Source organism: Pseudophryne corroboree, chromosome 6 (assembly GCF_028390025.1).
Source record: "Pseudophryne corroboree isolate aPseCor3 chromosome 6, aPseCor3.hap2, whole genome shotgun sequence".
In the NCBI taxonomy this organism is placed as follows: Eukaryota; Metazoa; Chordata; class Amphibia; order Anura; family Myobatrachidae; genus Pseudophryne; species Pseudophryne corroboree.
This window is the reverse complement of record NC_086449.1, coordinates 803351634-803366813: the sequence shown is the minus strand read 5'-3', so window position 1 is coordinate 803366813 and position 15180 is coordinate 803351634. Positions and strand designations below refer to the sequence as shown.

General features: G+C 49.2%; 1 protein-coding gene across 1 annotated transcript in view; it reads right to left on the bottom strand.

Annotated features, from left to right (window-relative positions):
- Positions 1-15180, bottom strand: part of DENND2A (DENN domain containing 2A) — a 143027-nt gene that overhangs the window by 6079 nt on the left and 121768 nt on the right. The window contains exons 14-18 of the mRNA XM_063928946.1: positions 14966-15114; positions 13386-13563; positions 4271-4312; positions 3689-3806; positions 127-366 (exon numbers count right to left, since the gene is read on the bottom strand). Of these exons, the coding sequence (XP_063785016.1) occupies positions 127-366; positions 3689-3806; positions 4271-4312; positions 13386-13563; positions 14966-15114 (727 nt within the window). The remainder of the gene's footprint in view (positions 1-126; positions 367-3688; positions 3807-4270; positions 4313-13385; positions 13564-14965; positions 15115-15180) is intronic.

Sequence of the window (15180 nt, the reverse complement as noted above, 5' to 3'; positions counted from 1 at the left end):
TGCAACCATTCCGTGCACGCCTTCAGCTGCAACCATTCCGCGCACTCCATCAGCTGCAACCATTCCGCGCGCCCCATCAGCTGCAACCATTCCACGTGCCAAACCAGCTGCAACCATTTCACTAACCTTTGCTGCCCTGTTTCCGCATCTCCCGCTCCTGGGTAAAGCCCCCAAACATTTGCGTCTCCATGAACACCTCCAGGAATCGGCGAACACTCTTGGAGGAAACGGATTTACGGAAGGAAGGAAGGAGGAGGGATCTTTCATCTTGCTCCCCGGGTACCATGAACAAGGAATAGTGACCAACAATTTCCACAAAGAAGCGGACGAAGGCCTCTGACACCACATCATTGAGAGCGTTGGAGTCTGGGGGACATGAGAAATTCTGTTACTAGGCGATAAAGTATATGAGGACAATAGGGATAGAGTGTAACAGACATGGGGAGACAATTATTACAGCCCCTGTCTAAAAAATAGTTTGCTTCACACATTAAAATAGTCCTGTTTTCCTTTTACAAGCATTAAACATGTATTTCAATGAATGCAAGTACATCATAAGGGTGCACTGTCCGAAACAGGTGGCATGAGGGTGGCTTTAGTGATGGCTGTACTGTATACCTATAGAGATGGAGCACAACTGAACTAGTATTATTAAAGGCAGAGGCATTTTAACCAAAGACGGGACATATGTGCAGCTCTACGCCTGCCATACTTATCTTCCGGGGTCAGCTTTCTGGGAATGTCAGCAGAAACATGGCGTGTCTCCTGTGCCGGAAACATCTTTCCGAAGACATTGGTGGAAACATGCGCCGCTGGCATCCCAGTAAGTCTGTTCGTGTTGTGCAGCATGGGCAAATATTATGTACTAGGTGATTCATCGCACCCTACGGGCGCTCTTCACCCCGTCCTAAGGGGCTATGCCCCCTTAACCCTTGCACACCCTTGTGGCGTGCAATATTTGTATTATATGGAGTATTACCTCCAATCATAATTGTGTGAGTGGTTAAATATTGCATGGACAAAGGGCGTGCGATGGTTAAGGGGTTGTAGCCCCTTGCAACGGCGTGAACAGCGCACACTGGGCCTGATGAATCACCTAGTAAGTGCTGTGGTTGGGGGAGTGGCGGGTGCAGTAGAGATGCGGATGGGGGAAGGGGTCCGTGGGTGCCGCGAGTGGGAGAGGGGTGGCACGGGTGGGGGAGGAACTGGTGTGGTAGTGAGGAAGGGGCGGGTGCCACGGGTGGGGGTCCGGAGCCACCGCGGGTGGGGAGGGGCAGGTGCGGTGGTGCGGCGGGGGAGGGGAGGGGCGGGTGTGGGGGTGCTGCGGGTGGGGGAGGGGTCAGGAGCCACCGTGGGTGGTGAAGGGTGTGTGTGCGGGTGCCGCGGATGGGGGCCGGAGGTACTGTGAGGGGGGGTAATGCTTCTCCTGCTTCTCCTCCTGGAAGCAGCTAGTCTGCTGTCCTCTTTGGCAGTGGCTCTCCCGGAGACTCGCACAGCAGACAGTCACTATTGTTAGCGTCGGTGTCCCAATGCACCGCATTACAGGTAAGAAGATGCACTCAATAAACTACAGCTCCTGGCAGCCCTTAGCGCCGGCATGCTTTGGCGCTAAGGGCTGCTGGGAGCTGTAGTTTATTTAGTGCGTCTACTTCCCTGTAATGCGGAGCATTGGGACACCGGCGCTAACAATAGTGACTGGCTGGCAGAACTGACTGACTCGCTGAATATGTAAAAGGTGAGAGTGCTGTGCAGTGTCAGTGACACTGCACACCCACTGCACTGCACAGCACTGTCACCTTTTACATTGATTCAGCGTCCAGACATTACCCTCCGCGATATCACCCACTCTATCCATTACATTAGCCATCTCGGGACTTCCAGGCCGGCAGCCCAGGTGCTGTGTTGCAGAGTCAGGGCCTCTGGGGATCTGGGTGCGGCTGTGGCGGGGAGGCACTTCTGTGACATCACGCGCAGAGAAGGCTCCGGGGCTCAGAGAGTATGCGGCGTAGGGAGGGCTATGAAAGCCTTCCGCTGCACCACTTTCATACTGTACTATACTTCCGCCGCACCACTATGCCGGTGGCCGCAGCAGCTTTTGTTCCACCTGCGCTGCGGCTAGGGAGTGGGGATTGTTGATGCCAGAGGGAGCAGGCGGATTGGTAGCAGGACATAGGGGGTCATTCCAACCTGATTGTAGCTGTGCTAAATTTAGCACAGCTACGATCACTTACACTGACATGCGGGGGGACGCCCAGCACAGGGCTAGTCCGCCCCGCATGTCAGGCCGGTCGCCCCCAGCACAAATACAAAAGCATCGCACAGCGGCGATACTTTTGTACTTGAAGAGTAACTCTCAGCCAGCGCAGCTCCTGTGGCTGGCCGGGAGTTACTTTTCGCTGCCCTGGTCGCAGCGGCTGCGCGTGACGTCACGCAGCCGCTGCGGGCCGCCCCCTCACGGTCCGGCCACGCCTGCATTGGCCGGACCGTGGCCACAAAACGGCGGACAAATGCCGCCATGCCGCCCCCTCCCACCCAGCAACCACCTCTGTCTAAGGAAGAGGCGATCGCTAGGCAACGACAGCCGTCGGCTGTCAGCCATGCGCCGGTGCACTGCGGTGCCAGGGCATGCACAGTTCTGACCTGATCTCTGCACTGCGATAAACTGCAGCGAGCGATCAGGTCAGACTTACCCCCATAGGACGCTGCAGTAAAAGCTTTTTCCACCCCCCTATCTACAGCACAGAGACTTGCTGCAGATGCAGTGACATACCCTCCAGCTGCACCTTTTTGGCAGGTACAGGACCTTTTTTTATGGTCTGTACTGATTTTTGGCTCTCCAAACATCCATTGAAAGTCTAGGAAAAGGGGCGTGGCCTCGCCACTGTACCCATGGCCATGCCCCCTTTTCGAATTTGACCCGATTTTTAGGTATAAATTGTTGGAGGGTGTGTTGCTGCAGATGCAGTGGGCCTATTTTTGGGTGTGGGCTTGGAGCTGCAGCTCCATCAGTCCCATTGCTAATCCTGCTCTGGGAACACACAGCAGCCAAAGGGCAGAGCCTCCCATTGGATGTAACCTGTGTGGGAGGGCATTTCTCACCCAATCAGCTGTGGACTGGGTGTGATAGACCTGCGGCTAACCCGAGAGCTCCTAGCCACGCCCAGTGTTATCCACACAGTCACAGATCTGGGCAATTATATAGGAGATAGACAGAGATGGCCTTAGGCATAGGCAAACTAGGCAAATGCCTAGGGCATTTGGTATGCTTAGGGGCACCAGCAGCTTCTGCTGATTAAAATGATATGCAGCATGCCTATATTCTGTGTGTGACTGCGGCTGTATCTGCATACGAAATGCTACGTTGCAGTGTATTCCTGGAAATCACTGTAATGTAGCATTTTGTATGCAGATACAGCCACAGTCGCACACAGAACATAGGCATGCTGCATATCATTTTAATCAGCAGATGCATCCTAGCTACATAGGATTGCAAATACGATGCATTTTCATAAACAAAAGGCGCCCGCCGTTAGCAGAGCTGCCAGCTGACTCATGCCAGGCATCAACTAGTGGCAGTGCTAGGGGGCACCAGCCAAAATCTTGCCTAGGGCACCATATTCGTTAGGGCCGGCTCTGGAGATAGACATATTAACCATTCCAAATTCAGGCTTGTTCCTATGGCATTTACCTTGCTGCCCATTCGCAGAACCCTGGTCTAGTTCACTGGCCAGCTCGGTCCTCTGATCCAAGATCTGTTCCAGAGCCGCTTGCAGCTTCCGGGGTAATATGGAGTCTTCGTCGTCCATCTGAAAGCACAGGGGGCCTTGTTTGTGGCGTATGTAAAAAGCAAACAGACTACAATCCTTTTCACGCTTCAGAAAGTGAATCAAGACGAGATAAGAGGAAGTCCAGCTGTGCCAAGCTCAATCAGAGTTCCCGCTAAGAACACGCACCAATTAAAATGATCGGCGTCTCTTTTTTTTACGGAGACAGCTCCCATATAGATGCACATTATACATGAGCTAGGCGAAGGAACAAGCGCGTTTGTGTAATACGGATGCTCTTGCGTCCACACAACTCGCCACTTGGTCGCAGTGGAACTTAGCACTGCCGTCTCTCTAACCAATTCGTTTCTATGGGCAACGTCTCTACTGGCCCGCTCTGTTCTGCTTGATACATAATCCCCTGAGTGTTAGAGCAGTAGGAGACATGGCAGGATTGGCCAGAGTAACGCATGCAGGAACTATCGTGTAGTCACGGCCACACTCACCTGCCGCAGGAAGCGATTGTTAACGAGGTCCACCAGCAGAACCTGCGGAGGAACAAAACAAAGAGCTTTAACATTTCCTGTTTCCAGGGGTACTTTCCAATCATTCATCCCACTTGTGCCCTTCCTGCCTGATGGAATGTCAGCAACAGCCTGGGCCGGTGGCCATTTGTGCAGCCTGCACATCCTCGGCTGTGGTTTGAGGTTTCCCTGCTGCTGACCAGAAATGATATCTCACTGTATTGTCCTGGAGACTATCCAGCAAGTATACGGCCTCTGCCTCACACTCGCATCTACTTACAGGACGGGGAACTGCGACAACCGGAGAGAGACTTTGGTTATGTACACATACACAAAAACACATATACATATATAATAAGCACTAGACGTACACATATACACATTATATATAATTAAATTGACTGCTGACAAAAATGATGTCATCACAGTGGAATGTAATGACAGTTTGTGTGACCTCTGACCTCTCGCAACAGTGTTAGAGATGCACAGGAGGGAGTGAGGGGGCGGTGATGAAAAGATACAGTTGGGGAGGGAGCAGGAGAGGTTGGGAGAAAGTGTTGGGGATGGGAGTGCAGTGGGGAAGGGTGCAAGCTTCAGAGGGTACCGGGACAAGTTTCGGAATAAAGACTACATACAAATACACACACACATATATACATACATATTAGGGGATGTAGTTACATTGCTGGCAGTCGAGATCCCGGTGGTCAGGATACAGACGCCGGAATCCCGGCTAACGGGCTATTCCCACTCAAGGGTGACCGCGACACCCATAGAGTGGGAACAGAACCTGTGGCAAGCGCAGCGAGCCACCGGGCCAGCAAGGGCCTTTTTTTAAACTAGCCCCCCTGCTGGCATTCTAGCGTCCGGGAACCCGGCGTCGGTATGCTGACCGCCGGGACCCCGTCTGCCGGCATCCCATACCCAACACCATACTAGAAGTGGCTTGTGGGAATGTTGCCGGCCTGTAGCCAGGTTTACACCAGATACTGAGTCGTGTATGCTGAGGGGGGAATCCTGTTTCAGTCACATCTCTAATGACAACAGCTGCTCTCGCGGTGCCATGCGTACACACTAGGGCAGAGGTTCTCTAACTCAGTCCTCAGGGCACCCCAACGGTCCAGGTTTTAAGTTTATCCATGCTTGGCCACAGGTGACTTAATTAGCACCTTAGTCAATTTGATTTAACCATCTGAGCTGAGCCATGGATATACCTAAAACCTGGAATGTTGGGGGGCCCAGGGACCACGTTATGAGAACCTCTGCACTAGGGCACGCATATAAATTAATCACATTCATATTCCATCTGCAATGTGGCCGCACTCGGACTAGCCTGCGATTCAGAACTGGGCCCAAGGAGTGAATAGAATAGAATTCATCAGTAAGTCACATGACTACCCCGAGCCATAATCCCACGGATCGCTCATGGTTCAGCAGTTTATCATGTACAAGCATCCCAGAGCGGTGTTATTTTTGGCTTCTTCTGCCCCCAGAGGCTATTAGTAATTAATCCTCTGTTGCGAAATCTGTCCTAGTGACTGCCGGGCCTGCTTAAACACTGTGATACAATGCACTTCTCTGTGCTGTCCGTCGGAGCAGGTGGACGGACACACTGGGAAGTATCTTGCTGCATAATGAGTTGTTGTAAGTAAATAGAGAGTCGTCAAACACCGGCTCCGCATGCATCCGCATTAGGGGTGCGCGCTGTATTTAAAAGGCATAAACATAGAATCAGAAATTAACTAGCGCTCATTAAAGTCTAACGGTCTTAGCATGCGTCGGAAGCAGCCGTTTCATTTGCAAAAATTCAGCTAATCAGGACCAACCACAATTTACAACACCACCAGGCAAACATTACTTATATATAAATTTATATGTAATAGTTCTAAAAATAAGCAGTAATTTGTCACAGCTCCGGAGATCAGAAGACGGCACTTAAAATCGGATTGGTTGATAAGGGTTACAGTGGCACATAGGGGGTCATTCAGAGTTGATCGCTAGCTGATTTCGTTCGCAGCGCAGCGATCAGGCAAAAAAACCCTGCAAATCTGCGCATGCGTATGGGGCGCACTGCGCACGCGCATCGTACTTTCACAAAAGCCGATGCAGTTTTACACAAGCTCTAGCGACGCTTTTCAGTCTCACTGCTGGCCGCAGAGTGATTGACAGGAAGTGGGTGTTTCTGGGTGGTAACTGACCGTTTTTCGGGGAATGTGTGAAAAAACGCAGGCATGCCAGATAAAAACGCAGGAGTGGCTGGCCGAACACAGGGCGTATTTGTGACGTCAAAACAGGAACTAAATAGTCTGAAGTCATCGCAAGGTAGGAGTAGGTCTAGAGCTACTCTGAAGCTGCACAATCTTTTTTTTGTAGCAGCGCTGCGATCCTTTCGTTCGCACTTCTGCTAAGATAAGATACACTCCCAGAGGGCGGCGGCTTAGCGTTTGCAATGCTGCTAAAAGCAGCTAGCGAGCGAACAACTCGAAATGAGAGCCATAGCCCCTTTAAATCAACTGCAATTATTATACATCCATCCAAGGTCATTTGGTTGTAATCTTGCCTACTTGGCACGGCAATGGGCTCTAGCTATGCCCTGCCTGATGCCACTTTGAACTTTCATAATTTAGGCGATATTTAATTTCTCTGGGCAAGGACGGAGACATTCTGCCAGGGTACAATAAGGCAGTGTATTTATATAGAGGACTGATTTTGTGAGGATCATAAAAGGAACTGCGTCACTGCTCGTATGTTTATTAAAGGCCTCTTTGTATTCATCATTTTTCCCACACTGCTAATTTACTTGCCTCAAATAAAGCGGGAATGTATTTATTATTATAGGAAGTAGAAATGGTCAGATCAGTTATATAATCTCTCCAGGGACAATCGGCATGTACTCCAGAACAGGGCTTCTAATATCCAGTCCTCAGGACTCACTAGCAGTGCATGTTTTCCATATTTCCTTGCTAGGGGGCATAGATGTATTCATTACGACTGACGGACACATTTTAAAAGGTCGCTGTAATTATTTTATTTGTGATTCTGTGAGACCTGGAAAACATGCACTGTTAGTGTGTTCTGAGGGCTAGACTTGAGAAGCACCCCCATAGAATACGCCCGTTTACATTAATATAACTTACAAACTCCATCTAATTACACAACTGATTTATGGGTGGGGGTGGAGGCATGTCTTAAAATACATTTGTCATTCATAGAAATACCATGGGAGTGTTGAGAGGCTTCGTCTTAGCAAAAATTCTGCAAACGTACAGGTAGGAAAAAAATAATAAGAATTTACTACCGATAATTCTATTTCTCGTAGTCCGTAGTGGATGCTGGGAACTCCGTAAGGACCAAGGGGAATAGCGGCTCCGCAGGAGACTGGGCACAAAAGTAAAGCTTTAGGACTACCTGGTGTGCACTGGCTCCTCCCCCTATGACCCTCCTCCAAGCCTCAGTTAGGATACTGTGCCCGGACGAGCGTACACAATAAGGAAGGATTTTGAATCCCGGGTAAGACTCATACCAGCCACACCAATCACACCGTACAACTTGTGATCTGAACCCAGTTAACAGCATGATAACAGAGGAGCCTCTGGAAAGATGGCTCACAACAACAATAACCCGATTTAGTTAACAATAACTATGTACAAGTATTGCAGACAATCCGCACTTGGGATGGGCGCCCAGCATCCACTACGGACTACGAGAAATAGAATTATCGGTAAGTAAATTCTTATTTTCTCTGACGTCCTAGTGGATGCTGGGAACTCCGTAAGGACCATGGGGATTATACCAAAGCTCCCAAACGGGCGGGAGAGTGCGGATGACTCTGCAGCACCGAATGAGAGAACTCCAGGTCCTCCTCAGCCAGAGTATCAAATTTGTAGAATTTAGCAAACGTGTTTGCCCCTGACCAAGTAGCTGCTCTGCAAAGTTGTAAAGCCGAGACCCCTCGGGCAGCCGCCCAAGATGAGCCCCCTTCCTTGTGGAATGGGCTTTTACAGATTTTGGCTGTGGCAGGCCTGCCACAGAATGTGCAAGCTGAATTGTACTACAAATCCAACGAGCAATAGTCTGCTTAGAAGCAGGAGCACCCAGCTTGTTGGGTGCATACAGGATAAACAGGGAGTCAGATTTTCTGACTCCAGCCGTCCTGGAAACATATATTTTCAGGGCCCTGACAACGTCCAGCAACTTGGAGTCCTCCAAGTCCCTAGTAGCCGCAGGTACCACAATAGGCTGGTTCAGGTGAAACGCTGAAACCACCTTAGGGAGAAATTGTGGACGAGTCCTCAATTCTGCCCTGTCCGTATGAAAAAACAGGTAAGGGCTTTTATAAGATAAAGCCGCCAATTCTGACACGCGCCTGGCCGAAGCCAGGGCCAACAGCATGACCACTTTTCATGTGAGATATTTCAAATCCACAGATTTAAGCGGTTCAAACCAATGTGATTTTAGGAACCCCTAAACTACATTGAGATCCCAAGGAGCCACTGGAGGCACAAAAGGAGGCTGTATATGCAGCACCCCCTTGACAACGTCTGAAACTTCAGGAACTGAAGCCAGTTCTTTCTGGAAGAAAATCGACAGGGCCGAAATCTGAACCTTAATGGATCCTAATTTTAGGCCCATAGACACTCCTGTTTGCAGGAAATGCAGGAATCGACCCAGTTGAAATTCCTCCGTTGGGGCCTTCCTGGCCTCGCACCACGCAACATATTTCCGCCAAATGCGGTGATAATGCTTTGCGGTCACATCCTTCCTGGCTTTGATCAGGGTAGGAATGACTTCTTCCGGAATGCCTTTTTCCTTCAGGATCCGGCGTTCAAACGCCATGCCGTCAAACGCAGCCGCGGTAAGTCTTGGAACAGACAGGGTCCTTGCTGGAGCAGGTCCCTTCTTAGAGGTAGAGGCCACGGGTCCTCTGTGAGCATCTCTTGAAGTTCCGGGTACCAAGTCCTTCTTGGCCAATCCGGAGCCACGAGTATAGTTCTTACTCCTCTCCGTCTTATAATTCTCAGTACCTTGGGTATGAGAGGCAGAGGAGGGAAACACATACACTGACTGGTACACCCATGGTGTTACCAGAGCGTCCACAGCTATTGCCTGAGGGTCCCTTGACCTGGCGCAATACCTGTCCAATTTTTTTGTTGAGGCGGGACGCCATCATGTCCACCTTTGGTTTTTTCCAACGGTTTACAATCATGTGGAAGACTTCTGGGTGAAGTCCCCACTCTCCCGGGTGGAGGTCGTGCCTGCTGAGGAAGTCTGCTTCCCAGTTGTCCACTCCCGGAATGAACACTGCTGACAGTGCTATCACATGATTTTCCGCCCAGCGAAGAATCCTTGCAGCTTCTGCCATTGCCCTCCTGCTTCTTGTGCCGCCCTGTCTGTTCACGTGGGCGACTGCCGTGATGTTGTCCGACTGGATCAGCACCGGCTGACCTTGAAGCAGAGGTCTTGCTTGGCTTAGGGCATTGTAAATGACCCTCAGCTCCAGGATATTTATGTGAAGTGATGTCTCCAGGCTTGACCACAAGCCCTGGAAATTTCTTCCCTGTGTGACTGCTCCCCAGCCTCGCAGGCTGGCATCCGTGGTCACCAGGACCCAGTCCTGAATGCCGAAACTGCGGCCCTCTAGAAGATGAGCACTCTGCAACCACCACAGTAGAGACACCCTTGTCTTTGGTGACAGGGTTATCCGCTGATGCATCTGAAGATGCGATCCGGACCATTTGTCCAGCAGGTCCCACTGGAAAGTTCTTGCGTGGAATCTGCCGAAGGGATTGCTTCGTAGGAAGCCACCATTTTTCCCAGGACCCTTGTGCATTGATGCACTGACACTTGGCCTGGTTTTAGGAGGTTTCTGACTAGTTCGGATAACTCCCTGGCTTTCTCCTCCGGGAGAAACACCTTTTTCTGGACTGTGTCCAGGATCATCCCTAGGAATAGAAGACGTGTCGTCGGGATCAGCAGCGATTTTGGAATATAGAGAATCCAACCGTGCTGCCGCAACACTACTTGAGATAGTGCTACCCAGACTACCAATTGTTCCCTGGATCTTGCCCTTATCAGGAGATCGTCCAAGTACGGGATAACTAAAACTCCCTTCCTTCGAAGGAGTATCATCATTTCGGCCATTACCTTGGTAAAGACCCGGGGTGCCGTGGACAAACCAAACGGCAGCGTCTGAAACTGATAGTGACAGTTCTGTACCACAAACCTGAGGTATCCTTGGTGAGAAGGGTAAATTGGGACATGGAGGTAAGCCTCCTTGATGTCCAAAGACACCATATAATCCCCTTCTTCCAAGTTCGCAATCACCGCTCTGAGTGACTCCATCTTGAATTTGAACCTGTGTATGTAAGTGTTCAAGGATCTCAGATTTAAAATAGGTCTCACCGAGCCGTCCGGCTTCGGTACCACAAACAGCGTGGAATAATACCCCTGTCCCTGTTGCAGGAGGGGTATCTTGATTATCACCTGCTGGGAATACAGCTTGTGAATGGCTTCCAATACCGCCTCCCTGTCGGAGGGAGACGTCGGTAAAGCAGACTTAAGGGGAGTTCCCGAGTCCGCTTGTAAAACCCCAGCGTCATGCTGAGGACTTGGCAGAAACGGGAGAGGGCTTCTGTTCCTGGGAACTGGCTGTTTGCTGCAGCCTTTTTCCTCTCCCTCTGCCACGGGGCAGAAATGAGGAGCCTTTTGCCCGCTTGCCCTTATGGGGCCGAAAGGACTACGCCTGATAATACGGCGTCTTCTTATGTTGAGAGGCTACCTGGGGTAAAAATGTGGTTTTCACAGCAGTTGCCGTGGTTACCAGGTCTGATAGACCTACCCCAAATAACGCCTCCCCTTTGTAAGGCAATACTTCCATATGCCTTTTGGAATCAGCATCACCTGATCACTGCCTCGTCCATAACCCTCTTCTGGCAGAAATGGACCGCGCACTTACTCTTGATGCCAGTCGGCAAATATCCCTCTGTGCATCCCGCATATATAGAAATGCATCTTTCAAATGCTCTATAGTCAGTAATATACTGTCCCTATCCAGGGTATCAATATTGTCAGTCAGGGAATCCGACCAAGCCACCCCAGCACTGCACATCCAGGCTGAGGCGATTGCTGGTCGCAGTATAACACCCGTGTGAGTGTATATACATTTTAGGATATTCTCCTGCTTTCTGTCAGCAGGTTCCTTAAGGGCGGCCCTATCAGGGGACGGTAGTGCCACCTGTTTTGACAAACGTGTGAGCGCTTTATCCACCTTAGGGGGTGTTTCCCAACGTGCCCTATCCTCTGGCGGGAAGGGGTATGATGCTAATAACCTTTTAGGAATTATCAGTTTTTTATCGGGGGAAACCCACGCTTCATCACACACTTCATTTAATTCCTCAGATGCAGGAAAAACTACAGGCAGTTTTTTCTCACCAACATAATACCCTTTTTAGTGGTACTTGTATTATCAGAAATATGTTAAACATTTTTCATAGCATCAATCATGTAACGTGTGGCCCTATTGGAAGTCACATTCGTCTCTTCATCGTCGACACTGGAGTCAGTATCCGTGTCGGCGTCTGTATCTGCCATCTGAGGTAACGGGCGTTTTAGAGCCCCTGATGGCTTTTGAAACGCCTAGACAGGCACGAGCTGAGTAGCCGGCTGTCTCATGTCATCAACCGTCTTTTGTAAAGAGCTGACACTGTCACGTAATTCCTTCCATAAGCTCAGCCACTCAGGTGTCGACTCCCTAGGGGGTGACATCTCCATTACAGGCAATTGCTCCGCCTCCACACCATTTTCCTCCTCATACATGTCGACACAATCGTACCGACACACAGCATACACACAGAGAATGCTCTGATAGAGGACAGGACCCCACTAGCCCTTTGGGGAGACAGAGGGAGAGTATGCCAGCACACACCAGAGCGCTATATATATATATATATATATATATATATATATATATATATATATATATATATATATATACAGGGATAACCTTATAGAAGTGTTTTTCCCCTTATAGCTGCTGTTTTATTTATACTGCGCCTAATTAGTGCCCCCCTCTCTTGTTTTACCCTTTTCTGTAGTGCAGGACTGCAGGGGAGAGTCAGGGAGACGTCCTTCCAGCGAAGCTGTGAGGGAAAATGGCGCCCGTGTGCTGAGGAGATAGGCTCCGCCCCCTTCTCGCCGGACTTTTCTCCCGCTTTTTGCTGTATTCTGGCAGGGGTTAAAATACATCCATATAGCCCTGGGGGTTATATGTGATGTATTTTCGCCAGCCAAGGTGTTTCTATTGCTGCTCAGGGCGCCCCCCCCCCAGCGCCCTGCACCCTCAGTGACCGGAGTGTGAAGTGTGCCTGAGGAGCAATGGCGCACAGCTGCAGTGCTGTGCGCTACCTTGGTGAAGACTGATGTCTTCTGCCGCCGATTTTCCGGACCTCTTCTTGCTTCTGGCTCTGTAAGGGGGCCGGCGGCGCGGCTCTGGGACCGGACTCCGAGGCTGGGCCTGTGTTCGGTCCCTCTGGAGCTAATGGTGTCCAGTAGCCAAGAAGCCCAAGCTGGCTGCAAGCAGGCAGGTTCGCTTCTTCTCCCCTTAGTCCCTCGATGCAGTGAGCCTGTTGCCAGCAGGTCTCACTGAAAATAAAAAACCTAAAACTAAACTTTTACTAAGAAACTCAGGAGAGCCTCCTAGAATGCACCCTTCTCGGAAGGGCACAAAAATCTAACTGAGGCTTGGAGGAGGGTCATAGGGGGAGGAGCCAGTGCACACCAGGTAGTCCTAAAGCTTTACTTTTGTGCCCAGTCTCCTGCGGAGCCGCTATTCCCCATGGTCCTTACGGAGTTCCCAGCATCCACTAGGACGTCAGAGAAAATACAAATACACAGTTAAACTTTCATATGAATGTAAATGAACATATAGCACTTCATAAACTTGCTACTGGCTTATAAACAATCGCCATGGCAACAGTACAGCAGCAACCTATGACCAGGCTTGTTGACATTTACAGCCATTTAGGTCTTGATGGGGTCTTTGTTTACTAGTTTTCAGCAGTGAATTGCAGGCCATACACGAAGGCAACCTTAAACTCACCTCTTCCACCGGCATGTCTTTGAGTCGAGGCAGAGAGCTGGAAAGAAGGCCAATGAGAAACGGGGTGGGGGAGCAGACTATGTCGATCATCGCTGGTGGAAGAACAGGAATGTAGGTGTGCTGCCAGGCAAAGGGGTATATTAAGGCGACCATTGCATGGCAACATTTGGACAAGGTGCTAAAATAAAATAAACAGGGGGAAAAAACACTATTATAATGTTTATTTATTAACAGAAGAAGTACATTTTATCAGAGATTTTAGCAAAGGCAGCCATTTTGTGAGCTGGACCCATATTCATTTGATCGAAGCTTATCCATTCACAAGGGTCCTGATGACATCACTTTGTGCGTCAGTGATGTTACGTGTTTTTTGAATAACGGATAGGCTGAATTCACAGCGAGGTCACTAGTTCCACATGAACGGGTAGTATTTTTATGGATCATGGCCCAGCCCACAAAATGGCTGCGAACTCGATGTGTTGATGACAACCACACTTTATTCTGGGACTCGAATGGAAGCCATAAAAATGCAAGCTACTCTAGGAGGAAAAGGCACCTTGAAACATTCACGACCTTGGAATTCCTTTCACTGTACACTATTGTTTTATTTTTAAAGCTATACTTGGCTCAAAAATACTTCCTGCATAATACATATCTGACAGGAAGTCTAAAGTGCACAAACAAAGGATTCCCCACCTGCCCTACTCTCCGATATGGTCCTCAACCTATCACCTTCTGTCATTTTACAGGCTACGCTAGAAAAGTGACAGAAGCTTCTCCACTTTATCTCTCTCCAAGATTTGATAAATTCCCCCCCCCCCCCCCCCCCCACAAATCTGTGAAGCCTCAGCAAATTTAATTTTAAAGAGAAACTTCATTTCATTTAAATTTACAAATCATGGAATTTCTAATACGTCATGTCAAAATCAAGGAACCGCTTACATATTTCCTCAAGATGGCGCCTTTCATACAGACGTGGCATGTGTTTTACATTTAAGTTGTGTTTATTAAATGCGGGCAAGTTTGTCTAATGCCGACATAGAATACGTTTAAATAAACACATAGGAAACATGCGCGACGTTACACATCTGTGTTCTCAAACATCAAGAGGCATTTGGAATGGTGCCCAGAATCCCACACTCTATAATTATATGTTGGGTGACATCAGCGCTGAGCGCTGTCATGTTTACACTCATCTCCATGGAAACACAACATGCAAAGAACGAAAAAATGCTCTCTACTTAACCCCTTAATCGGCAGGAAATTGGTGCTGGGAAAAATACGTTAACATCAAAAAACACGGTCACAGAAAACAACTTTGGGATGAAAAGTATAAAGATATTGTGCAACAGTAGGGATCACTCAGCAGTAGGGATGTTCTGCAACTGGAATGGTTACATGAATGAATAGTTTGCATGGTCAGCACCAGAAAAAGCAGCGAAATATATTTTGCAATATTATATATTAAAATTAATTATTGGCTTAAGAGATTCTGAGAGGCCACCATATTTTTTATTTAAATCCATATCCCCAATTGTGCACATGAGTCAAACCAATGTATATTTAGAGTAGGACTCTACCTAAGTGTGTCTGCCATGAAGATGACTCTTCTTTCTAGGAGGAGGGAGGCGAAGACTTGTATGAGGTGCCGTACACTAAGCGTGGAGAAGAGGGCTTCAAAATCCACATGCTCAAGCCTGGAGTCCAGAGGTCGGCAAAACTCGATCACCTAGGGGGAGAGCAGAGGTGAGGAACGATCTCTCCAGTCACAGCTGCAGAAAGCGAAATGCGTTAG